At 42.7% G+C, this 25,797-nt stretch overlaps 1 protein-coding gene across 3 annotated transcripts in view; it reads left to right on the top strand.

Moving 5' to 3' along the window:
* Window positions 1-901: 901 nt before the first annotated feature.
* The window catches only part of LMO3 (LIM domain only 3), a 56,454-nt gene continuing 31,558 nt past the window's right edge, over window positions 902-25,797 (top strand). Inside the window, exons 1-3 of one of the 3 annotated variants that reach the window (XM_048301827.1) lie at window positions 902-1,095; window positions 1,313-1,378; window positions 8,869-9,082. In XM_048301827.1, coding sequence (XP_048157784.1) covers window positions 8,877-9,082 — 206 coding nt within the window. In that variant the 5' untranslated portion in view covers window positions 902-1,095; window positions 1,313-1,378; window positions 8,869-8,876. Of the gene's footprint in view, window positions 1,096-1,312; window positions 1,379-2,327; window positions 2,460-8,868; window positions 9,083-25,797 lie in introns of those variants that run through there. The other 2 variants (XM_048301828.1, XM_048301826.1) reach the window with 2 other exon arrangements.

Genomic DNA, 25,797 nt, shown 5'->3' with positions numbered 1-25,797 from the left:
GTGGGCTAGGCTCAACATCTTTATTATAAAACACGAAGAAACAATCATCTGTGAGTGTGACTGAATATCAAAGTATGCTCTACCTCTTGTGTGTTTGCATGTCTGTCTGTCTTGTGGTCAAGGGTGTTCAGCACCTACAACTCCATGTCTATTATTTCTCTCCCCCTCCAACACTAGGTAGAGAATAAGGATGTGTCTTCAACTCCTGGGATGAGGATGCTGTAGGGGGGAAATGGCTTGGCTTCCTTCAGCATTCAGCTTCAAAAGTGCAGTGAGGGGGGTGGCACAGCCGGGACTGCGCTGGGGAGCAGGAAACTTTCACGCTGGAGTTTCCACTGCTTTCTGAGCAGCTCAGATCTAGCACGGAGACAGGCAGAGTTTTCACCTTCAGGGATTTTTCTCATTACTCATTAATAGAGAGATATGTATCTTGCTGCTTTTTTTTTTCCTCCTTTTTTTTTTTTTTTTTTTTCTTTTTTGCCTTTTTGCGTGGGCAACTTCTGGTTTTGTTTAAGCAAAGTATTTTGGGAGGAGTGATGGCGGGTGGGGGGCACGACGTTCCCCTGCTTGCCCGGGTGTGCTCCTGGAGCACTCTCTGGGAAGGTGATCCTGAGCCGCTTCAGCAGAGGTCACTTGTGTGTGCGTGTGTGTGTGTCCCTGGTGTTTGTGTCTAGCATATGCATGTGGTTTTGCTGACTGCACTTGCAGGCTTGTAAATTTTCACCATGGGAAATTACCAACAAAGCCCAATCTGTCTCCTGGCTGCTTTGCACTTTCCGAGGGCGGCTGTACTTGAGCGAGCTGCAGAACGAGAGAGAAAGCGAGAGGGAGAGGGAGAGAGAGAGAAAGGGGGAGTTGGGAGGGGGGAGAGGAAGGGTGGGTGGGTGGGTGGAGGGGGGGAGAGGTAAATAGCCTTAAATCGGAAGGGAGCTGCTTCTCTGTGGTCTTCCACAAGAGCTGCCTGGGCTCTGCTGGCTCAGTAATAACTGAGTGACCTTTTCTTTTGCTGTATTATGTCTGGCTGGTAAGGGATTGCATTTTGCAGCTGATAAAGCCCTGACTTCATTCAACTCGGCTCCTCACACGCTGCTTTAGGTAAGTTGTCTTCAGCCAGGACGGAGACAGACAGCCTTGGACTGCAAGATACTAAAAGGAGGACACCTGTAGCTCGGATGCGGTCAACACAATTACTTGGCGGATCCTTGAGGACCTCATTATTTTAAACTTAAAGAATAGCGATCTCCCTCCCCATCTCTCCCACCCCCTCTTTATTTTTTTCCCCAAACAATGCTTCTTTTTGACCTTTTCCAAGGAGAAGAGCTACAAAGCAGCCACTGTGCTTATTGAACTGCCTCCCCTGTATCGCTTAATTGAGAAGGTAAGCGAGGCAACTGTGTACATAAGCTTTGGGTCATTTGTGTATGTGTGCCTGCATCACTCCCTCTCTCTCTCCCTCTCTCTCTCCCTCTCTCTCTCTCTCCCTCTCTGAGTCATAAGCCGGGGCTGCAATACACACACACATCTCTGCACTGCAACTTTCACTCAAGCTGCAGCTCTGCCGAGACTGTTTTGTTTAAATCATGTGAGGCTTCATTATTTTTATGATGAGACATGAAATACATGCAAGCAGAGGATGCTGAGCGAAACCCATCCGACTGTATGTCTCGAGAAATAGCAGTCAAAGTTAACAATGAATTGCAGCCCCACCACTACCCCCCTCCCCGTTATTATTGTTATTATTATTCTTGCTTCTTCCAGAGCTTCTCGAAACATGCTCTCAATTATCAAGGGAGTCGGTTAATTTCCCACTCCCCGGCTTTAATCCACAAGCCTCCCCGTACGGCAGTTTAATTTGCAACTGCTTCGGTGCAGGGTTAACCCTTTGGGCAGAGCGGAGGCAGGAGCGGGGCGGGGAGCCCGGGGGGCAGCGCGGGCCGGGGGCGGCAGGGACGCGCACCGGCTGCGGGTCCGGGCTCCCGCATCCTCCCTCTCCCGGACCGGCGTGAGGCAAGGGCAGCCAGGCTGGCATTGCGAAGCGGTACTTCTGTCTGCGAGCATTTCTCTTTTTTTCCGCCTTTTTTTTTTTTTTTTTTCTCTTCCCCCCACCTTCTCCCTTCCTAGCGAGCACGATACGGTATGCTAACGCCGCATGTGACAGTTTAATCAAACCCATTTGTTACAACAAAGCTAAGAGACCGCTGGGATTATAGGCTTACGGCAGAGTTAGGGGAGCATGTGGCTTTGTCGCTCGCCATCGCCGTGCGGGGCCGGCGGCTCGGGGTGTGCCGTCCCCCCCAGCCCCGCCGCCCCCCGCCCCCGCTGCGGCGCGCCGCGCTCCCGCTCACTTGACCCGAGCCGGGGAAGCACTTGCTACTTTTGCCGGGATTTGGTGCTTCAATGAGAAGGAGCTCTCCAGGCGCCCGTAAATCAACTCATGCAGAAAAAGGAGAAAAGTTTTGGTAAGGCGGCGGTGGCCGGCGCTGGCGCGCAGCGGTGCGCTCCCGGGGGGAGGCGGGGGGTCCTCCTTCCTCTTCCATCCCCAACGCGCTGCCGTGGCGAGCGGCTGTGCCAGCGTGAGCTCTGAGGAGACCCGAAATACCGCTTCCTAGGACAGCTCTGTAGGACCGCGCTTTAAACCGATTCGTTTTGCTCGGTGCAACAAACATCGCGACGTGCTGTCCCCGACACCTCCCTCTCCCCATCCTTGTGATGCTCGGAAAGGAATTGGCATAAAGGGCTTGAGCGTCTAACTCCGAAAAGGGATTCTTTGTTGTGGAGTATATGTTTCTTATTTATTTTTTTATTTTGCATGTGAGCTGCATCAAAATTGAACTCAGTCTTGCAAATCTCTTGTTGGCCTTTGCCAAGCACTAGCACTTTGCTGCCATGGTAACTGTAATTAAACTGATAAGAGTGGAAAAATGTCAGTATCTCTGAGCCTTGCAGCTGCATTGGAGAAAAAGGGAATCAAATTGGTTCCCAGCACCACTGCTCTAAGAAAGGAGGGGGAGAGTGGTGGGGGGGCTGGGGGAGAGAGCTGGGGGGGACACGCCAGGGGTAGGAACATAGCTAAGCAGCTCCGGTCCCTGAGATCTGGGTACATCTATTTGCTGTGTTGTCCCTTAGGGGGCTACAGCCTGCAGGGATGCTCTGGGCCAGTGAACAGAGAGAAACAAGCTTTTAGGCCCAGTCTAGCTTTCAAAAAGAGAAGGGGAAAGAAGAAGAGAAATCTTTTGTTTGGTGTCTCTTGGCAATCGACTAGCCATGTTGGCCAAATTCTTTTAATCTGTATCACTGCTCCCAGCTGTGGGACTGCATTCCCATTTTTATTTTTTGCCTAACCTCTTCTCTTTTCCTTTTTTTTTCCATCTCCTCCTTCCCAACCCATATCCTTTATGTAGAAAGAAAGAAAAAAATCAAAAATAAAAAAAGAAAAAAAGCAGATTCCTCTGTAGAAGAAGGGGCAGGAGGTGAAGTTTAGTTATATACCATGGAAAATTAACTCAAAAGTATACAGAAGAGACTATATTCAGAGTACTGAAATCCTTACTTTTATTTTTTAAAAAACCCCTGAGTGTTATGGAGTTGCGGTTACTTTGTTGTGTTAACTACAGAAGCTGAGACTGTGCGGATGAATGGCACAGAACAAGAGAGCATAATGGAGGCAATCAACCGTTAGGCTGGTTCACAATGCAATCCAGGCAATTAAAAGCTCACCAGAGTTTAAATGAAATGGTTCCACTTATTTCTGTGCACCACACTGCACAGGCTATTATTTATGTCTCTTTTTTTAATTATGATTTCCCTTAAACTGTCAAATAACTCAGAATAGCAGGGTCTCGGAGGCAATAAGAATTTTCCACAGAACAATTTACATGCCAATCTAAAACTAGTTACGACTCCTGATGTGCTACATATGAGTTCTGAAATGTTTCTTAGCTTCTGAAAGCTTAACTTTTTTTTTTTTTTCCAAGTCTGTGTGTGTTGCCCTGAATTACTGGAGCTCTGAATGCTTTTAGGATGAAGCTACAAAGTAGGAAAGCATCAGAAGAGTATTCTTTTTATCTCCTCCTAGACCCCTAACGCTCTCGTTGACTGTGTGTTGTCTGTCAGTTTGCTTTTAAAGACTGATCCACCCAATAGTTAATTTGCTCCAAACTGATTTTTTAATTTTTTTTTTTCTGAATAGAGGCTTGTTTTCCCTTTTGGGCTGTTTGTGCTACTGTCCTTGGTAGAACTGTGTGCATACCTCTGAAAAAGGGGGGAAGAGTGGTCTTTAAAAGTTTGTAAGAGATCCAGTGCATAATATCCAACTCTTCCTCCCAAGGACTGCTTGTACCACAAACAAGAGCTGAGTTCTGAGTGTCTCATGCCATGCTCAGCTCAGCTCACCAGGGACTAATCCCGCTTACAGATGCTTCTAAATCACTAACACAATATAGTTCATTACATCAAATCTTCATTCCCTTTGATTTTTGAGAAGGGTGATGATTTGAGTGAGATGGATTTTTGCTTCTCTCCCTTCCCTGGGAGCCTAATTTAGCTTTTTCCAGCAACCCTTCCTCTTTATCACGAAATCATAGTTACAAATCAGTTGACAGTGTTTCATCACACGATAATAACAATAAACAGGGAGGGCAGCCAGTTGCATCGAACTTATTTGGGGAGATTGAAAGAAATCTGAAAAACCTGGAAGTCAGGTTATTAAGTTCTCACTTCAAAAATCCTAAAGGTGGTGAATGGTGATGAAGAAGTCTTATTCCTGACACAGCTCTGCAGTTTCTGTGCAGTATCCTGGGGACTGGGGGTGGAGGAAGGGAGGGAAAGGAGGGAAGGATAGAGGAAGCCCTTGAAAGCATATTGGGGTGAAATAAAAAGGGTTTATTTGACAGTGACAGACTAGGTACTGAAATTTCTCAGTTCTGAGAACAGATTTGCTCTGTGATGCAGAGCATGGGTAGGACTCTGCAGAACTGAAGGGAAAGCTGGGTTTGATTTTTCTTTTTTTTTTTTTTTTGCAGCCTGGGTGTAGCACTTAGGGAATTGTATGATGTTTTGAAAGTGCTCCATAAGCTCTGCTTTCCTGGGGGAGGGGGAGAGGAAGGCAACCAGGCAGCAGCGCTGTGCACTGCTACCTGATATTTCAGCAGTGAGCAGTTTGGATGGGTTTGTGGGTGCTGTCAGCCTCTGAAAGGGCCTTTCCCATGTCCTAGGAAATAAATGAGTACTTAAACCGCAGCCTGTGAAAAGCTGGGCACCAGTAAACTGCAAGGTATTCTTATTGCCAAATTAAGGGAGAGCTAAAAATACACGAGCACGTATCTGAAAAGTGCAACACCATCAGAGATCTTATGGGAATGTTAAAGGGAAGAAAGATGGTCTGTGAGGTGATCTGCACTACAGTGGCTCATACAATACAGGAAAAAAGTAATAAAATGTTCTGCTGTCAGAACTAAGCAATTTAAACGGGGCGTGTGAAGAAAAGGACGTTTTCAAATTCGGAGATATGTCAAACACTTCTTGACTTTGTTTAGAACCCTCCTATGTTTCAAAAAAAGCATAACTTTTTTTTTTACAAGGAAGCGGGGATTTTTAAATAATAAAATAGAACCAGTTTCATTGCAAGTAAAGTGAGAACAGATCAGATCTATCACAGCAGAAGAGCATTCCTTCCCTCCAAAAGCTGCTGCAGATTGAATCCCCAATCTGGAGATGCTGCCAGTGGGGTGTCAGCACCACCTTTTCTCTCTGCATCAGGAAAATAGGCATGTAGGGTTGCAAATACTCCTTCCGTGGCATGTTTGCCCCTTTGCACTTGCCCCTACAAGAAGGGTTTGGTCTAACCAGTGTGAATGACAGGGCTCTGCCTACTTTCCTCGTGTAGCGAATACTTCAAAAGCTGTGCAGGCTATGTGCAGGCTGCAGTTTTATTTGTAATACAATAACCTCATGTTTGCAGCGTATACCTCGGGAATTATCAGGCTTGATTACTGCAATCTGCTCAGACATTCACTAGATTGGCCATGTTTCTGTGGCATCTTGTTCTCTTCAGACAGCTCAGGACAGTAGATCAGCCTGGATCAGAGACTGTCAGCCTCTACTCTCTAACCCGCTTCCTTATCAGGCGATGAAATTTTTACATTAAGATTTTTTTTGTTAAAGCCTTTAACTGTGTTAGCTCCTAGTTTATTCTGTTTTCCCTCAAGCTAAAGATTAAAGTCCTAGAACAGCCCTTCATGCTTCTAAACTTTTTTTTACCAAGTTACAAGAAGTTTATACAAATTGTGGCTGATTTTGTGCATTTGTCCTCTATACGGCCAAAGAGAGGGTCTGGGGATAAGCCTGTTGTTGGCACCTAGTTTATATTTACACTCTACTGCGATAAGCAACGTTACAGATTAAGGCTTTTTGACCAAGTGATGTTATTAGAGTTTCAGCAGGACTTCCCTTTACGGTCTGGTAAAGGGTTCCTTACCAAATATCTCTGATATTTTCATGCTTTGAGTCGTTTATTTGTAGTCATGTTACTTTGCTCTTTCAGTGATGTACCCTGGATTCAGGGGAGTCAGCTGTCAGTTGAAAATGCTGCAAAGGCTCAGCCTTTGTCTCGTGGTGCTTTCTCAAGAGGAAATGTGTGTGTTCGTTCCCAGATCTGCCACAGACTGTGGTGCCCTATGCAGGTCGCTGGATCTCATCCTCCCCCTTGGGAATGAGAGACAGATCTTAGGAGTAACTACGTGGTGAGGAGCTATGAGCATCGGCTGGGGAGTGATGGGAGGGGCAGCACTGACAATTTTAAACTGGCTGATAGAAAAATATAGGCCTTACACTTCTATCATGAGCTGCAGATGTGGTGCAGCAGCACTGCCGGGGTGCTTCGGGGTGTCCGCTAGCAGAACTGCCTGCGCACCACTGAACGGCTCCTCCACCACGGAAATGTGTCACACTCCAAGGTGTGTGGTAGGCTGCACTGCAAAGAGGGGAGCAAGGCTGCCGTGCCCATGTGTTGCAATAAGAATTGCTATTTCTAACTCAGCGATCAGCTTTGCAGGTGGGACTTAGGAGTTCAGCTTGGGAGCACCGGAAAGTCACTAAACTGGCCATGCAGTCACTGTGCTCCACGTAGGTTCCATGCGTTCCACGTACACCTGTGTGGAGATCCCTGGGATGCCTCAGCCTCTTGTCTCTGTAACCCTGATATCCATAAAGGCACACTCTACCACTGCTTTGAAGGTTACGCTGGTTTCCGTGCTTTTCTCACGAGAGATTTCAAAAAATCAAACACAAACCAAACCAAAGAAACCCCAGCTAGTCTGTGTTCTAGCCCCCTGAACCTGCCTGCCTGTGGTGGGGTGTTACAGCACCAGCCAAGGTCTGCTGATAGAGGCTGGGACTGCCAAGCTTTCTTAACTCCAGCTAGTAGAATATTCATGATGAGGGGCTCTTGAATTTGTTCTTCTTTGCTCTGAGAATCTATTTGACCTTTTCCAGTCTCTGGATAATAATAGGGTTCCATACCCCAAATGTTGGAGTAGGATTTGCTTGTTGGCAACAACATTTGTTCCCCAGTCTTGGCAAATCCTCATTGCAATATTCGGATATGTTCTAATGAGTAACATCTTTTTCAAGTTACATCACTGGCTTTAAAACAGTGAGATAAGCTGCTGTCGTCGGTTCTTCCCTTCCCTCCTGTGCCTGTTTGATGTCCACTAAAATATCCACAGAGCTATTATTTTGCTTATCCTAAGAAGTAACTTTCGGAGAATTAGTCTGAGTGCAGTGGGATGGCAGCTCATGCAGCTAACCAGAGAGACCAGTGTGTGAGCACTTTGGGGCAGCGACCTCTCCCCATTTACTGTAAAGCCGAGGGCAATTGATTTTTGAATGCATCCCTGGAAGCTGGCTGTGTTGCTCTGAGTAACATCACTCAGCTGTGCTCCACTTTTTGCCAGTTCTGTCCATTAAACAGTGTTTCAGGTGTTTGAATGGTTTTTTAAATGCTCTCAGCTATTACATCAAAAGGTGTATATATACTTAATGGACACTACTGTACTCCTTGTCCTGAGGTAGCTGTTGGCTAAAACTGGGATTGGAAAGTGGGGCAGCATTTCTATTTTTTTTTTTTCCTTGACAAACTGGAAACTCTCTGACCTTGTGCAGATCAGGTTTTTCAGAGGGTCCTTACACTGCAGGTTGTGACTGGCATTGCTGGTACTGAAGTCTTTGGAAATCTCATCACTTCATTAATATGTTTAAAAAGAACTAAAATATTAAAAAATAAAACACCCCCCTGCCAGCATCAAAATTTCTATGTCAAGTCTCCCAGAAACGCTTGCCCTGTGCCTCTAAAAGCTTCAATCTTTTCTTCTTTGGAATCTGAAATGCTTTTATATTTTATGAAGATAGTTCAGATAAGTCCAAATATGTGGACTTAACTATGTTTGCCATATAGATACCCTGTTTATTTAAATTTTGGGTGGCTAAGTTTTGGAGATATGCTGTTTATTTAAATTTTGCATTGCTAAATATTGCATACTGTGGCTGAAATTTTATTTATTTTTTAAATCATTAAATTTTATGTTATTTTTTAAATCATATTTCTTTTCAGAAAAGAGACCAGGTAAATGAGGTGTTAAAGAGAAGCTGTGGAACTTAGAGCAGTGGAAGTTTCTGCTCTCAAATTTATCTTAGCCTTGTTTTCAGCTTGCTGTGGACGGACTAGGTTATTTTATCCTATCTACACCACTGACTTTTAAATGAACTGGGTGTGGGGGGGAGCAGCAACGAGGTGGAGGAAGAAAAGGGCAAGAGTTTTTGTACTTGAGAGAATATCTATTTTCACTCTTCTCTTGTCTTCTTGTATTTCAGGTATACAAATGCTCTCAGTCCAGCCAGACACCAAGCCGAAAGGTTGTGCTGGCTGCAACCGTAAGATTAAAGACCGATATCTTCTAAAGGCCCTGGACAAATATTGGCATGAAGACTGCCTGAAATGTGCCTGCTGTGACTGTCGCCTGGGGGAGGTGGGCTCTACCTTGTACACCAAAGCCAACCTTATCCTTTGTCGCAGAGACTATCTGAGGTAGGTCACGGCCTTCTTCCACTCGCTGACAAACTCGGGAAATCTGTTCAGCCTTCCCTATGGAGCTGCTCTCGCATAAGCAGGGCTGCAAGGCTGAGTATGTGTGGAAATGAGGAAACAAGTACTGAAACATGGAGATTAAATTAAAGTCTGAGTCAAAAAGTGCACACAACCAGGTTGTGGAGGTGGTTGCCAGATTTCTGATGCTGATACTGGTGTAGAAGAGAGTAATTCCCCCCATGCTTCCCACAGCACCGTGCTCTTGGGGAGGTGGTGGTCTCCTCCTCCTGGCAGCACAGTGGTGGCCAGGTGTAGCAGCCTGAAACCAGATGCATGGTTTTCACCAGCTTCAGGGCAGGATTTGAACCCTGCGAGGGAGGCGTGTTTCACCCGTCTTCGCTTTTGTCCTCTTAGTTTGCCAAGGGATTTCATTTGTGGCACTCAAGCTTCTGTGAATGTTGCCACTCAGCTGTTAGAAGCTGGACCAGGATGACCCAACTGTCTTCCCCATTTTTAGTAACCACGTGTCTGAGCTCCAATCCCCTCTGCTCCTAGTTTCAGCTGGTGACCTGGGTGGGATGCTGGCTAACCTGTGGCCACTTGTTAGAGGTACCAAATCAGCTTTTTTATCTTCTTGTTTGCTCGTGGACCTACATTCTCAGAACTTTTTGAGGAATAACTCATAGCAAAGTACGGACAAGCAGCACCAGGATAGTTTATCTGCAGCTCATGTGTCAATAGGGCAGCTTTGCAAGACATAAGTTTAACTGGGAAGTTTAGTTTCCCTGGGCTCTCAATAGTAAATAGAGAGAAAAGGCTCCTCTGAGGTGATTCCGAGCACCTATTTCCTATAGCAACACCTTTCCTCCATTCCCTGTAGAGGGGGTCTAATGAGACTAGCTGCTCCAGGCTAAGGTGAACTCCTGGGAATATTTCCCCTGCCCCTTTAGTGAAGCCTTTTCCTTTTAAAGGGACGTCGAAGTCGCTAATACATTGGGGAAAAATTAAAATTCTTTTTGAATGCGTTAACTTCTAAGTTCAGCTTAAGTACAGGTACCAAACAGGAGGTTCCCACACACTGATCAGTTCCCAAGCTTTACACCGTGGGTTGGTTGGAACAGGAAACAAGACTAAAGCACTAACAGCTGTTGGTACTCTGGCTCTCCACATAACCACCTCTAGAAAAAGAGAGTGGAACAAAAACCTTCACAAACACATTGTGCATTTGTTGAGCTGGGGCTGAAAGGCAGATCAGGTTCTTCAGATGGGCTTAGACTTCTTAATGGTAAAAGTATTCTTCTACCTATTAAAGCTCTGAGCTGAACCCAAGATAGAGTGCTGGGAACTTAGCATAGAGGCTGCATCTTAAACTCTCTGTGTTAAAGCTGCCAAAGCAGTAGGTAACAAAACCTCACTTTTAAAAACTGTTGGAACAGAAGGGAATTGTTATACATGAACCTAGGTCACTTGTGGTCTTTAGGTGAGTGTGTGTAGAGAGGGTTTGGAAAAGCTTTTGGTGGGGGGAAGTAACATCCCAACTTTCAAAACCCATTTTAATAATCTTTACACAACAAATGCCTGCAGGAGCGAGAGAACTGCTATGGCTGTTTCATCTGAGTTCCAAATTTACTGGAGACTTTGAGCTTACTGAATCTCCCAAGCGCTAGTGCAGCAGATCTACTATTTTGAAATCAAATGTTTAAAATCAAAACCAGAAATGATGTGGTAGTAAAGATATGAGCAAAGCATTTCCCCAGCACAGATGCATTCACACACGCTCTTGCTCTCTGGTCTTTGAAGGTTTAACAGGAGTAAATATTTTGCTAACAGATTGTTAAAACTCACACTAAGTGATTCAGAGAAAGGAGAATTTTTTGTCTTTTTCTCTCATGATCACATTCAAAACTGGTGTTTCAGTTTTTTCTTCACACACAACACCTTTTACTTTTGCACACGAAACCAGCATACATGAGAAATCCTATAACTGGTTTTAAGATGTTTCAGATTTTTGTCTCTGGATTTATTGAGTCTTAATGAAGCTATTTTGTTATGATTTTTTTTTTTTTTTGAGTGATACTTGTGAGTGCATAGATTTAAACTTGGTATTTACACTAAACTTCAAACTGATGCACTTAAGGTAATTGCAGATAGTCATTTGCCTCATTGCATCTTATCTACTTAGTTATGCAGTGAACCTATAAAAGTCATCTTTTTAATGCTAATGTACAAACTAGTTAAATTTTCTCTAGCTTTGTAGTCATATAAGCTTTCATATTTAGCAACCCACTTGATACGAATTTAAGGAACAAATTGCATTGTACTAATGATCACATTAGAGTTCGATTATGGTTTCAAACTATCTTCTTAGGTTTTTTTCTTTTTAATCATAAAGGGAGTCTTTGCTGCGTGTAAAACTGTTCTGGCTTCCTATTAATTTATGTGGTGCCCTCTAGAGGATATGTGGCTTGAACGATACTATAAAGAGTAAAATTGCTTATTAACTTGTCTCTCAGTGTTCATTATGCCTTTCAATAAGACAGGCATTCTACAGATGCTACAAGCAATCATGTAGCCAGTTTGGGTGCTTTGGCATTCACATTTGTGTTCATAAATGGTGTGATTGTGTGTTTGTCTGTTTGCAAAAATATTTCCGGTATCTTTCATTTAGAAATGCCTGACAAAAAAACTACCCCCTCCCTCAGCCCTGATGCACGCTCTCGTGCTGCAGTTGAGCCCTGAGGTCCCCACTTTGAGCTTCTTATAAATACTCTGTATCTTCAGAACTTCAAAACTTGCTTTGCTTTAGCTGTCTCCTTTGGTAAAATTAGTTAATTATACTACATTAAAACCTTATTCTCCAGATTGGGAGGGATTGAGGGAATGGAAGGAATTTTTAATGAGGTAATGAGCTTGAAAGATGCTCCGGGTGTGAGAAGCTTTGCCCTGGAATCTGATTCATGTAAGGCACTCCAGTGGTTTCCGAGGTGGCGTACGACACCAGGGTATCAGGGTGGCCGTGGCAGGAACGAGCTCCGTTTTGTTAACGAGGATGGGAACTGACTTGAGTAAAGAAAGGGCTCAGTGTTAGAAATAATACACTCCATGAAAATGATATGCAGAGTATAATTCCCCTGCAGGCTTCTGTCTTCTGCTTATACACTTCTGGGTTGGAAAGTGAAGACTTAATTTAAGGAACTTAGGTTTACGCCAACATTTCAAGTCCATTTATAGTAAGTGAAATATGCAAGAACTTTTTTTTTCTCCCTTTTTTTTCCTCCAAAGCTGCACGGTGACATCTTAATGCATCAGCCTATCCTGCTCTGTCCTCTCTTCTGACTGGCAGCATGTCCATTTACAAGCACGATATTCCCTTTGAAATCTGTCATTACTGCCATTAATGACCAGTCATTATGTTAACAGCCCTTGGGCTGTTAACATGTCAAACTGGTTGTTAACTGGAATGTTATTACTTATTTAAACCGCAGGTATGAGTTGTGTGAAATGTGCTTTGGTTGCACGTTCTGGGCTGCTTCTGCTCAAAACAATAGGGAAACAGCAGAGCGTTTGCCTTTGGGGTACCAAGGGATTTGCTTTCTGTTCCATCTGCTCATTTGATTTCTGCATATTTGTGAGGTTCTCCTACCCCTGGGCAGCCTCCTAATTTCAGGTGCAACTGTGTGCAATCCCTTCTCTTAGCCTTGCCTGCGAATGGGCAGCCGTGGATGTTTCCAGATGCACGGTAATGCCTGCTGCACATTTGAGATTAATATCTGGCCCCTAGAAGTGTAAAATAAAAGACCAACAATTACATGTAACTCAGTTGTATTAAATAATGAGCTTCCTCGGATGCAGCAGAAATATGAAAGTACAGCTGTGCTAAGCTAGTTGCAATGTAGGTCAATCACCCTTTTCACTTAGGTTTTTAACTACGCAAACCCCGCTGAGCGACCAATGACTACAAAGTGCTGTTTCATTCCTATTTAATTTTGGCAGCATTTTACTGAAGAGCAGGCATTCATGCAGCTAAATTATCTTTGCCGTTTCTGGTTTTAACTCCAGCTCCATGACACTAAATGTTGGAGTGCATATCTCTTAGTAAACACAAAGAATATGGTTTCTGATATATATATCTTTTTTTTTCCAAATCCGTCTCTTAACATGGAAATTGAATTAGAACTTTTATTACTTTTTGCATAATTTCCCTAGCCAGGCATGCAAGATCATAAGAAAAGGATTAACAAAACTAATATATTGGGGTGGAATTTTTGCCCTTATACACATCTAGAACCTTATTTAGAATAGGGAGGATGATGACAGAAAGTCTACCCTCTCCCCCCACTCTTCCCCCTCCACCTCGGTATTGATTCTTTCTGTAAATATACTGCAGACTTTAAAAGTACCACTGAACAGCTATGAAAATTAGTAGATCACCATTCCCAAAGAAAGGGATGGAACACGTTGGGTTTGTTCTCTTCCCCACTTGCTGATAAAGACCTGAGAAAAGCCAAGCCTCTAAAACTGGATATTGGAGAAGATCTTGTAAATAACAAGACTTGACTACAGAAAGTAGTGTTCAACCATAAGCACTATAAAGACATTGCCTCTGTAAAATATTTAGCTTCAGTGCAGACTGAAAAGAGCAGAATTTAGGAAACAGCTTTTTCCTGTACAACTGCTCACACTCTAAAGGCAATTATTATTTTAAAAAATTACTGTGTAGGAGCACTTAGAGAGACTTAAAATGTCTTGTGGCCTGGTGCCGATTAGCAGATCCCATTCCTCTCTCACGTCATGGGCAGTATTACAAACACCTAAGCTATCAGCTTGCTTAAATGCATGTATAAATACTCTCTGTGTGCATATTTTCATAGGTAGTGGGTTATAAATTGTTTTCAAAATGCCTCCTCAACATGTTTCTTGCCCAGCTTGATTAAATAAGGGTAGACCTTTAAAGATTCAAGCAGGGTTTTCAGGAATATTGAGGTACTTATGGAAGTGAGGCTTGAGAGCTCCACTTTCTTCACTAAAGCTGTTTAGAACTGAACCCTTATTTATACACTAATATTCTTGTTGCAATGCATTAAAGCATTCAACAGACTAGTAGTTTGCAGGAACATTCCCTAAAAATATTTTTTAAATACTTTAAAAAATGGTAGGTGTAGCAGCTCATTTGTTCTAATTTTGCTGTGTGTGATGGGTGTTTTTCTAAATTTACATAAATGGTATCATTTAGTGTGTCTTGGAAAGAGGAAAAAAAAGGCAAGAATACTCTCTTTTCCACAAATTGCCAAAGGTTTTGAAAACCTCCAAACACCTTAACAGTTGTTGAAAGGGATAAGGAGAGTGATGCACACACTCACAGTTAATCCACCCAACTTGCAAAGAATAATGCTTTTGATTTAGTTACACTCTGGCTAGTTTAGCTTGTTCTTATTTTAGTTCATCTGTGATAGCTTTTAATAAGAAACATTCAATTAAGCTGTTAAAATTGGTGTTTAAGTCATGTTGAAATGCTGTGAAATGTGTGTACTCAAGTTTGACGCTCTTCAGTAGTTCCATGTGTTTCCCCGTATCTGCTGGTAGTTTTCTTCAGAGCTGCCAAATTTTTAATAATTGTGTTATTTTTAGGGGCTTAAAATACACAGTTTAATTTTCAAGAATGTGGATCTTCCCTCTTATAAGGCTTCTTGAAAACCTTACGCTTCGCGTGTGTTGTCAAAATACCTCATTAATCCCCTGGAAACGTTCAAAGAATTTCAGGAGACTTTTCAGATGAAAGTACCGTGCCTCTTAAAGCCTGTCCTACAGCTCTTCATTACAGTGCTACAGTGCCGTGTATTTTGATGGAAAATTATTTTACTACAAAGGTTTTGCCAATACAGAGCAGCTCAGTAAAGCTTAATAAAAGCAGTGATTTTGGGGAAGACGAAGTAATTCTGCAGTGCCAGAGGATGGGATAACGTTCCTGGTGAAAGAACAACAATTCAGTAGTTCTGCTTAGTATTTCCTGTAACCTCTTTTAAAAGAAATGCAACTTTCTTGTTTTCATCCTTGATAATTTTTTTTTTCCTCAGAAGTGACTTTACGACTAGTACTTCTCATGAAATATCTTTAAAATAATAGCCATATTAAAGTTATTGACTTCAGGAATGAATATTATCAACTGCATTGTGACATGGGATTTGATAGCCAAGGTTTAATTGGACAATTTCTGCATTTTTGACCAGAAGCATATGTGAGACAAAGTATCCATGCATAATGTAGTAGAATAATATCGAGTTCTAATAGCCTAACACAGAGATGCCTTTAAAAAGTTCTGATTTCTTCTACATATCCATTCCTTAAAAAAATGCACATTTCTAATTTTTTTAAATGTGTTTGAAATTTTCATTAATTTTTGGGGACATTTTACACAAAACTGAAAAAAAACCCTCAAGTCCCTACCATGTAATTAAAAGAAAAGGTCTATTCCTGAATTTTGTTACTTGATATTTACTGTATTTTTCAGGTCTTCCAGCAAATATATAGCATTCCTTCTGGATGTTAATGTTTGAATAACATGTAAAAATCAAAATGAGCTAACATTGTTGCACACCTGTTTAGCCCTCCTGACTTTAGAAATTGCTTTCTTTTTTAATTTCTCACTGAAGTTCAGTATATTCATGATGGATTTGGAAACCAAAATACACAGTATGCAACACTGATATGGTTTCCAAATGAAACTAGTCTTAACTGTCGCCGTCCTTAAGAATCCATATTCTGGGAATACCGTATCAAATGCATTATTTATTTGATGGCTAATTTCCTAATGGATTCCTTAGTATACTAATGGATGACCTTTTAAATAAATTTAAGTAATAGTTACATGTTTGGGGGATTTTGGGTCAAAATATTCTGGAATTTTTGAAGTTTTTCAGACACAAACATCTGAAGCAACCTTCTCAAAAAGCTTTACTTGTTCTACACCTCCTTCCCTGTAATGTAATTCTGGGGCTGTTACTTTACATCTTCCTGAAGCTGCTTCTTGCCTATCCTGAATCAATTTGCCTTTCAACACTTGGGTCTCATTGCATCTCATGGGGACATTTCAAAATGGCTGTGGAGATCAGTAGATCCATAATTTAAGAATAAAAAAAGGATGTCCAAATCATCTCTAGAAAGGTGCATCTTTTCTTAGCTGTATGTATGAATCTATCAAATTTCATGTAGAGCTTTCAAATTGCGTATAAATCTCTGCATATCTGTTTGGTGTGATATTTACACGTAGCGATCATGGGGGAGTTCTTCATCCCACGTTCTACAGGTACTTGCAAGATGATCATGATCTCATCTTCTCGAAACCAGTGAGGACTGAGTTTAAATGAATGCTGACCATGGAGCATTTTTTGACAACCCCGTGGCAACTGGCATGGTTAGTTGCAGACTTAATTTAGGGATGTACTAAAATGTTGTGGTGGAGTGCTAGCATAAGGAATCCATGATCCAGAGCATAAGGAATCCACGATCCAGTCTCTCTCCCCACTTGACATCAGAACAGCAGCTACCAGCAACTGGAGAGTATTTGGCACCTATTTTTCAAAGAGCACAATGATCCCAATTATTAACTGCAAGATATTTTCCTTTGGGACTAGAGTGAACTGTGTTGATCTATTTTATAGCAAAGCACAGCACAGGGAAACTTTTCATGAGCAGAAAATCACTACTTTTTATAAAGAGCAGAGTGTGCTTGTCTCTGGAAGGATGTTCCTTGGGATATTCCCCTGCAGGTCTTGAGTGAAGTGGCGTTCTGTAGTAGTGGAATTTAAACTTTTCATCTTTTCGTTTACGAAAATGATAACATCTCATGTTGGCACATAGCAGATGAAAGTGGTAATTGCACAACATGAAAAGATAAAATATTTTTGGGGTGGGAGGTAAGAGCAGAGAACATTATGGATTTATTGTATCTTTTTTAGAATTTTGAAGTGGGGGGGTGAGAGCTAGTGAGAATGTCAAGTTGTACATTTGAATATACCGTAATTGTTGTATTGGACTGATTAAGAAAACTCTATCCTACACCAGGTAGTAAATGCACCCTTGCTCTTGTATTGCTGCTATCACACCTTTGTTTTTAACAAAGCTCAAAGCCTTGGATTTAATGTACAGAAATGATCACATCTCTCTTGACATTCTTTCATCTATTTTGATACAATGTTCAAAATGCTTGAGAACTCAACCTGATTTTTGTTCATGACAAGCGTCCAAGCCATAAATATCAGCATACTCCATCTCTCAGGTTTTAGCCTAGTGGGTAGTATTTATTATATTGTAACCCTGCATTGAACAGCATTACTGATCCACCATGGGATAAAATAAATGTTGTTTTATTCTGTTTTATCGTATTATTTCTTTGCAGATGCTTTAAAGAGAAATATGTATTAGAGAAAAGTTGATGTAAATAGTTTTAATAACTAACCACTTCTGTAAATGTGTTCACTCTAAGAAACAGAAGCATTTATTATTCTTGATCAAATTCTAACAATAGTTCAAGTAACAACCACTGAACTTGGTTTTGTCTTTTAGATACTTTTTAAGGAAAAATTTCTAGGCAGGGATACTTCAAATGAGTTACAGGCTGCAGATTAGGAATGGAAATTGCAATCACTGTGAATTATTTTCTAATCTTCTGTCACTGTGGCTGTTTCTACATAAATCTTGGGGTTTTTTCGGAAGTCAGGACTGAGCTCAGTTCAGAGCTACCACCCTTTCTCAAAATTTGTTTTAAAAAATTAAGATTTTAAGACAATAGAAAACTTAAAAACTCATTTTCCCATAAGGAACAGACTTCACTTCTCCCTTTCTAATTCGCGTTACACAAATTTTATAGGGAATTCAGAAGTTTCTAGGATTTGAGGTGTGGATTTACAAAAAAACCTTTTCAAATAAGTCTTTATAAGCCTAATGTGTCTGTCTGCCTTATACAAAGTGTTAAGGAGGAGGGCAGTTGCAATAACAAGCTGCTCTGCACTAGTGTTTTTGCTGGCTTCCTTACTTAATCTGTAATCTGATACATTTAAGAATGCTCTCTACCAAAATAACATTAAATCTAATCCTACAAATGTGTACTACATGCTTGACTTGGTGTACCCTGAATAATTCTATTGAAAGGTATAGGGCCTATTAATTTAGAAACATGTAAAGCCAAATATTTGAAATTGGAATGCAAACCCACCTTGAATTGCTGTGTCCCTGTTCTTCGTGTGCTATTGACAAACCTCCCTGGCCCCCTGGTCCAGGAAAAGCTCAAACCCACGGCTCTCATCCTGGCCAGGCACCTTGTTGCCGTGTCTAGGACGTCAATCAAAGTTTTGACACCTGTGACAACCTTGCCCTGTTTGTCTCTGACGGGAAGGATGGTTATTTGTATGCTAATCCTACGTACCACTGTCCCAAATCAAACTGCTGGTGAATGATTTAATGGTCCAAGTCCAGGCTTGTCTCTACAACCCACTGGCAGCTTGTGGGCTCTGCTCTCCACAGTTTTCCTGGGAGACAGCAGTAGGAGGTGAGACAAAACTTTACTAAAAAGCCCTGAGGTTTTGTGTTGATGCTTGTGCATCTTGGGTTCTCGATGCACTTTCTCTTCATGCTCCAAAATTGTGCTAATGAACAAGTGCTGTGTACTTAGCAGCTTCAGGCTTCTAGAAGAATATGTTCATTTTTATTAAGATACTCCATTCATGCTTTTTTGTGCTCCATATAGTAATAAAAAATAAAATTAAAATCCAGCATGACATTGAATACTTATAATGGGGCCACTAAAAACTAAATTAAAATGTATTCTTTCTGCTCAGAACTTCGCTTACTAAAACAATCTTAAAACGTAGAGGAAATGCTGCACACACTGCAGCAAATGTGCTGGTTTTAATGAGCCTGGCTGTACTCTGAAGTTAGCCAAGAGCACTTCCCCCAGCACCTCCTTACCTAATTCAGTCATAATGCGGAGTGAACTGCTGGGAAGAGAGTCAGAGAGCAAAACAAAGAGCAAGGGCAGCTCCACGAGCACACATCCAGCAGTGGGTGTCTTCTGTGCTCTTCTGAGGCCTTTCATTATGACCCCTGATGGGTCCCAGGCAGGGTCCCAATTACTCTCTGTCTCCAGGTGCAGCACAGCCTGAGCATTTTCCTGTAGTCGCCATAACCGCACCTTTCTTTATTCTCCCTGCTCCTCGTAGGCTCTCATTTGATAATTACAGGTAAAATGTACAAGTATGTCTTATAAGAGCACCCCTGAAATGTGTAGGGTAGGTGGTAGCACCCAGTGCAAGTTATTCTACAACTTGGCCATGGGGTAATTTGAAGGTGAGCACAAGAAGCACAACCTCTCCCTGCTGCGGTGAGCGGGTGCTTGTTTTCATCCACCTCTTTTCCCTCCCCATACAAATATACCTCCTCTGCTACAAGATCCCTGAGGTTTACTCTGAATAAAAGCCAGTATATGTTTGCAAAATTTACTGCAATTTGCCAGATTATCAGTCTTGATAGGTATGTACACTCTGCCTGAACAAATAACTCTGGAACGAACTATCCTGAGTAATCTTGTTATTAATCACATCATCTCACTATGGTGGCAGATAAACAGTTTTCTTTGTGACCGCTTGAAAAAGCAATCTTTATCTGTTTTATATCTGTGCTTGTATAAAAATATGGTAAGGTTGTTTCAGCAGACGTACAACCACTTTATAAGTTTGTCTGATTTAACCACCATAAACCCTTTTCTTCTGAGACCCAGCTCTTCCTCCTCATCCTTCTGGTTTTAAGGTGTGTTTTTTGAAAAAGTTAGTTCTTGCCACCAACTCCCACGTGCCTCCTGTTTGGCTTATTTGTGCAACACTGTCAATATTATATAACAAATATACTGTTGCTTTTAGCAGAGTATCAAAAAGATGATATAGGGGACAAGTATTTCTTATCCACTCCCTCTCTTCCTCCGTCCCAAAAAAAAAAAAAAAAGGAAGAAAAAAAATTGGAATGAGAAGGAAACAGATTTAGAAAATGATTGCAAGCATGTTAAGTTTCCCAGAAAAAAATCTTGCCTAAGTGGAAAGATGTGATTTTTGTCACTGCAAGCCTGGAAACCACTATCCCTGCAAGGCACTCAAGAACTGTCTTACCCCAAATTCTGAAGAGCTCCTTTATGCGTGCTTTTAAGCCCCAGTTCTTTGGCTCCTTAAGCTTCAGCTGACCTCTTGTGAAACCAAATCTAGCCTAGGCCTGGTGTGTTTGTCTGCTGAGGAAAGGCACTGAAGAGCACCCTTCCACAGCCCCTGTGCTACAGCAGCTGCCAGCAGTGCTTTGCTTCCCGGACTGGGTGGTGACACATAGAGATGGCATCTTCCTTATAGGAGGAATAGAGCAGATATTACCAGTGTCTTTGCTGTCTCCTTCTTGGTTTGCTACAAGAACAAAAAAACCCCTAACAATCTAATTGGTTAATTCATCCTCACTGCAGTGCTGCTTGCTGGAGGCAGAACTGCTGATGGGGGCGTGGAGGATACACTGTGAAGTTCTGTGTCTGCCCCTGCCTTAGGGGCAGGTGTCTGATGATCCCCCCAGTCCCTTTTTCCTTCTGCTGTGTACAAGGTGGAGGAGGAGTAGGTACAGCTCTGGTTTTTGCATGAGGAAGCAAGAGAAGTGAAAATGTTAACAGCTGCACCCTTTTCCCTGCTTTCCCTGAAATTCCAGAGTGCTGAAAGATGACAGATATGTCATGCCAGTGTAGGTGACTGTCCTTCCTCATCACTGAAATTTGGGAGGAAAAATTATTAAATTGCAAATTTAAGAAAACTTGTCAAGAGAAGACAACATCAGTTGTCTTTAGATGGGACCCCTGCTTTCTGTTCCTAAAACTAAATGCAGCCACCAAGACATCTGCATCTGGACAGATCACTCTTCCGTAGATTTGTAGTCTTGCTGTCAATTTTCCATCCTCCCTCTGCTCAAAATGAGCACCAGCAAACTGGGCAACTCCCCACTTTTTAGTGATTGGGAAAGAGTGACAGTTTGTGTGCTCCAAATGGAGTGGTTTTGCTGCAAGATTAATTCTGGAGATCTTCTGTCATTTTGGATGAGGAGGAAGGGATTGGGGGGGCTCTCTGTATGTGTGAACAGAGGTTGTCCACTGCATGCAGCAGTTCTGGGAAGGAAGAAATCCCTGTTGAGAGCAATCCAACATTCCTCTGTGTTCTGTACTGCTGCTGCCACAGTTTCCCTCTCCCCCCAAAAGGAAAAAAACCCCACGCAATTCAAAAACCACAAGAAAATGTTCCTATCTCATTGCACTAGCACCACATGCAGCATGTCCAAAGATGGCTAAATTATGGCAGCAGACATTTGGCTCTGCCAGATTTAAAAGGTCACTACCAAAGGGCAGGCACGGAAAAAAGATCCAGTAAAGGGGCAACAAAGAATAGAGACCTGAATTCAAAGCATGTTGCTGTATTTGTCCCAACATAAATGATGTCAAGTCCCACACATGATATTTATATCAAATGTTTCTTCTCATGGCCCTAACTACATTGAGCATGCTGTTGTTGCTTCCTTAATGCAATCTCCAAAGGTCAATCAAGTTATAGAGTCAGGCTGATGAGATTAGATATCACTTTAAAAAACGACCAAAAAAACTGTGTTTGGAGAAAGGCCTGGACACGACTCCAATATAATTCTGTCTGGTTTGCTCCAGGTCCCTGTATCTTTTCCTGGAAACTCTGTGTAAACTGAACCCATCTACTTTAGCTCCAAGAGTGCTTTCTCATTCTCCAGTGATAGCTGAGGTATCTGCATGTTCTTGGGGAGAGATGAGGGAGTCTTCTGGGTACAGGACAAAAATAAAATGACACGTTCAAGTGCTTTTTTTAATGCTTCAGGGAGATTTTACTATCTGAATTGTGTGCAGTGAGCAGGGATTTTTCATTTCATACATCATTCACGACTTGCTGCAGTGATTCCAAAAAGTCCCACAAGCCGAGTCGCTGCTTGCACCAAAGCACAGAGTTTCTAGTTTGTGATTTTTAACAATGGATGTTAGAGGTTTTTTAAGGCTTCACCCAAAATTTGTGGTGGGCAGGTACAAGAAAAGGAGTTGTGTCTGAGGATGGTGAAGGAGATCCAGTAATGACTATGGCAAAATGCAGCCTGCTTTTAGTTTCCCCTCCTTGCTTGTTCTCCTATTGCTATGAGCTTGATGCACAAGAGAGGTGAGCAGGTTCCCAGCTTTATCTTTAGTCTACATGTGAAAGTCTCATGGTGGCACTAGCCAAGGGCTTTGTTTTGCATTAGGCTGTTGCACTGATACAGAGCTGTGAGCAGCATATGAAGTTTGTCTGGTTTTACCCCCACATGCATTTATTTAGGAGTAGTCAACACCTTTTCCAGCAGTTGTAAAGTGTCTGGGATGAATACCAAAGGTGAGCTGATTTAAATCTAGTTTTATGAGTATTTCTCATTTTCTTTAGAAGCTTTGTAGCAAATGCATGAATATTTAATTGCTGTAGCAAAAAGCAGGTGTGGACAAACCTCTTCTAGCAATGTCACCTGTGAATGCTGAAGTCAGACTGGCCTTCTGTGTGTCTGTCAGTGGAGCTGAAGTGAATGGATACACAAGACTCTGGACAGATGGGTGAGCATCTTATTACACAGCAATTACCACACGTGTGCCCATCGTGGACTTCCTGGCTCTTTCTGTAGTCCCAAGAAATCAAGCAACCTAATTACCTGGCAGTCCTTATAGATAGCTGTGTTAAAGACACAGTTGTCACTGATGCTTCAACATTGCATTCTTTAGAAATGAAGGAATTAAAATGGATCAAATAATTTCTTTTTTTTTTTTTTTTCTGGTGCAGAGAGCAGGGCAGCTGAGCTTCCCGCCCCCCCGCCCCCCCAGCCATGCTGTGAGAAAGTGGGAGAGGTCAGGCTGCAGAGCTGACACATAATGGCTGCATGGGCAAAGCAGTGAAGGCTCTGGGCAGTAGCTCTCCGAGCAATGTTGGCTGATGTGGCAACTCATAAGATTCTCTCTCAGCCTTTCTGGTACTGTTTTTTTCTGATGGCCTCCTGTAGCCCAGTACCATTCTTCTCCACATCCTTTCTCTGCATTCCCAGCCTAGGTATTCCAGTTTTACAGCTCCTTTCTGTCAGGGTGAGGGAAGTGCTGGTGGGAACCTCCTCGGACAGGTCCTCCCGGAGCCTAGACATACTAGTCAGGAAAGAGTTAAAAGTGTGGAGGAACACAGCCCGTGCAGGTAGCTCTACTTTGCACAACAGGGGCTCAGGGACCTGTGGTCACTCACAGAAGGGCAGGAGCTGATAGCTCAGCAGGAAAACCGCAGAGAACCTCGAGCTTGGTCCTTGAGGGGATGAAAGCCCAGGGGTTTCCTTAGTTTGGGGTCCCTCCTTGGAGGCATGAGCTTGAGGAGTTTCTGTGTTACTGCGCCATGAATAAATTGCTTCATGGATCCAGACATCCAAGACTCTGCTCTGGGGAACCTGGTCTGGCTGTGTGAGTGTGGGGTGTGTGGGGAACCACACGGCAACCTGTCCCTGCTGGGTCACTGGAGCTGTCCCAAACGGGCTTTGGTCCCAGCTCAGGTGGTGGAGCGTGACTGCCAGAGTGCCTCCTGCATGGTCGGACAGGGAAGTTTCCTGAACAAAAAGCCAGCAATTGTGACCCCACCCAGCGCCGAAATTTCAGCCTAAGATTCTTGGAGTTATTTTTTGTACATTTACAGACCTGCACTGCCAAAGGAGCTCAGCATAATGTTGAGAAGTCTCTCCAGAATATCTGCTGTGAACCGCCCTCTGGCTCTGCCAAAGCAGAGCTTGTCGGAAGGGCCCTTGGACGGGAGTTTATGGTTGCGTTTTCCCATTCTTATGGCAATTCCCCCTCAGTTGGATGTAGGGCCTGCAGAGTCCATTTATCCTGTTCCAGCCCCTTCATCTGGCACTCAGCACCTACAGGAGGGCAGGAATCTGAAAACAGGCTTTGTTATGACAGAGATCTCCAGATCTTGTAGCAGATGTTGCTGGTGAGAAGCAATTCTGTTCCAGCCAAACCTTCTTCAGCTCGGCTAAGAAGATGCATAGAGAATCTCATAAGGCTACAGGCTTTGGCAAGGAAACTCAGCTTTTACCAATGCCAGCTTCTCTCTATATATCTTTTTGAAGGCTGTGTAGAGCGAATGATCTCTTCTCTGTCTCTGTGAAACAGCTGTAAATTTCTCTTCCTTTAACCCCCCCACCCTTTAAACAGCCCTGACAACAGCCAACAGTTATCAGATGTAAAATGAACTATGTGCCTGGGATAAAGAGTTGTGTATCTGCCTCTCCGTGATCGATCCACTGGACATTTTGTATGCCAGTGCTTTAACTGAAAATATTCCCAGGAAGAAGAAATCCCTGGTAATTTCCATAACAGCCTTTTAAGAAGTCTTGTCACCTTTTAAAAAGACATTTGCTTCCCCTTTTCCCTCTCTCCCTCCCCAGCTCCACACGTTGTTTGTTCTAACCTCATCCTCTGTATACAGACTGCTGCTTTACTGTGTGCTGCAGACCTCTCTGCTTTGGGCCCAGAAGATCTTACCAAGATGTTTGTAGCTTACTTTAAATCAGTGCTTGTGCTAATCCCTTTCCAATAATTCCCTGGCACTAAAAAGCCTTTCCTGATTTTGAGGGAGGAAGTTTTGCCATACATGTGAACCTGGGACTGCAGGATTTCTGCCCAAGCTATCTGTTCCCTTGGAGCTGAGAAAATGTCCCATTCCAGTTTTCGTAATAGAGACAACTGAGAGCTTGTGAGTGATTTGCCTACAACAGGAAATAGGTTTGTGGCATAGTGATTTTACCCAAACTCTCTAAAAAATTAAGTCAATCCCGCTTGTTTTCTTTTCCTGACAGTGATGATTCTACCCCAAAGGGAGGGGAAAAGTCATATTTCTTTTAAGGATCAATTAACAAGTGAATAATGCATCGGTTTTTCATCTGAGTAATTTTGTATGCTTTGATTGATTTTATTCTCGTGAATAATTCTCTGCACGTTGCGCATTTATGGTGCTTGTAGTTTGAGGTGCTGCAGGAACGGCGTGTTCGAGTTCAGCAACGCAGATGAGGCTTCTCAAAGTGCTCAGCAGCCCTGCTGCTTCTTGGAATCAGAGGAGAATTGGGCCAGTGTTGAGCCATTTATAAATCCACTCCCAGCCTACCCAATGCACGAAAAGAGGGACTGACCCCACTGCAGATGGCTCACGTGAGGTCGTGTACAGCCACCCAAAGCGTGGCAAAGACGTCAGAGAAGAGATTCTCAGGGGTGGCCCTTTGTACCTAAAGGGCACTTCATGTGCATAAGCACTGGAAAACTTGTTTTCCCAAGTAACTGGGAGTATGATAGTCTGATTAACTGTTGAACTGCAGCCCCTGTCTAAATTCACTGTGAATTTCGGAGCTACAGCTATCACAGTCCTTGTTCTGTAAAATCACAGGCCTGGGTGCATTTCCCACAGAAAAATTGCCATTTTTCCTCTCCTCTTGCCAGGATGCTATCAAGGGCAAACATCTCTATTTTATGGTGTTCTTGTCCCTACTTGTTTTGGGGAAAAGGTGCCTGTTTTAAGGAAAAAAAAAATAATTGATTACAATACTGTTAGTTAAGCAGCTCAGTGAAAGGTTTGTTATTTTGTTTTCAC

Source organism: Corvus hawaiiensis, chromosome 4 (assembly GCF_020740725.1).
Source record: "Corvus hawaiiensis isolate bCorHaw1 chromosome 4, bCorHaw1.pri.cur, whole genome shotgun sequence".
Lineage (NCBI taxonomy): Eukaryota > Metazoa > Chordata > Aves > Passeriformes > Corvidae > Corvus > Corvus hawaiiensis.
The sequence above is the reverse complement of the archived record's forward strand: the minus strand, read 5'-3'. Positions and strand labels throughout refer to the sequence as shown.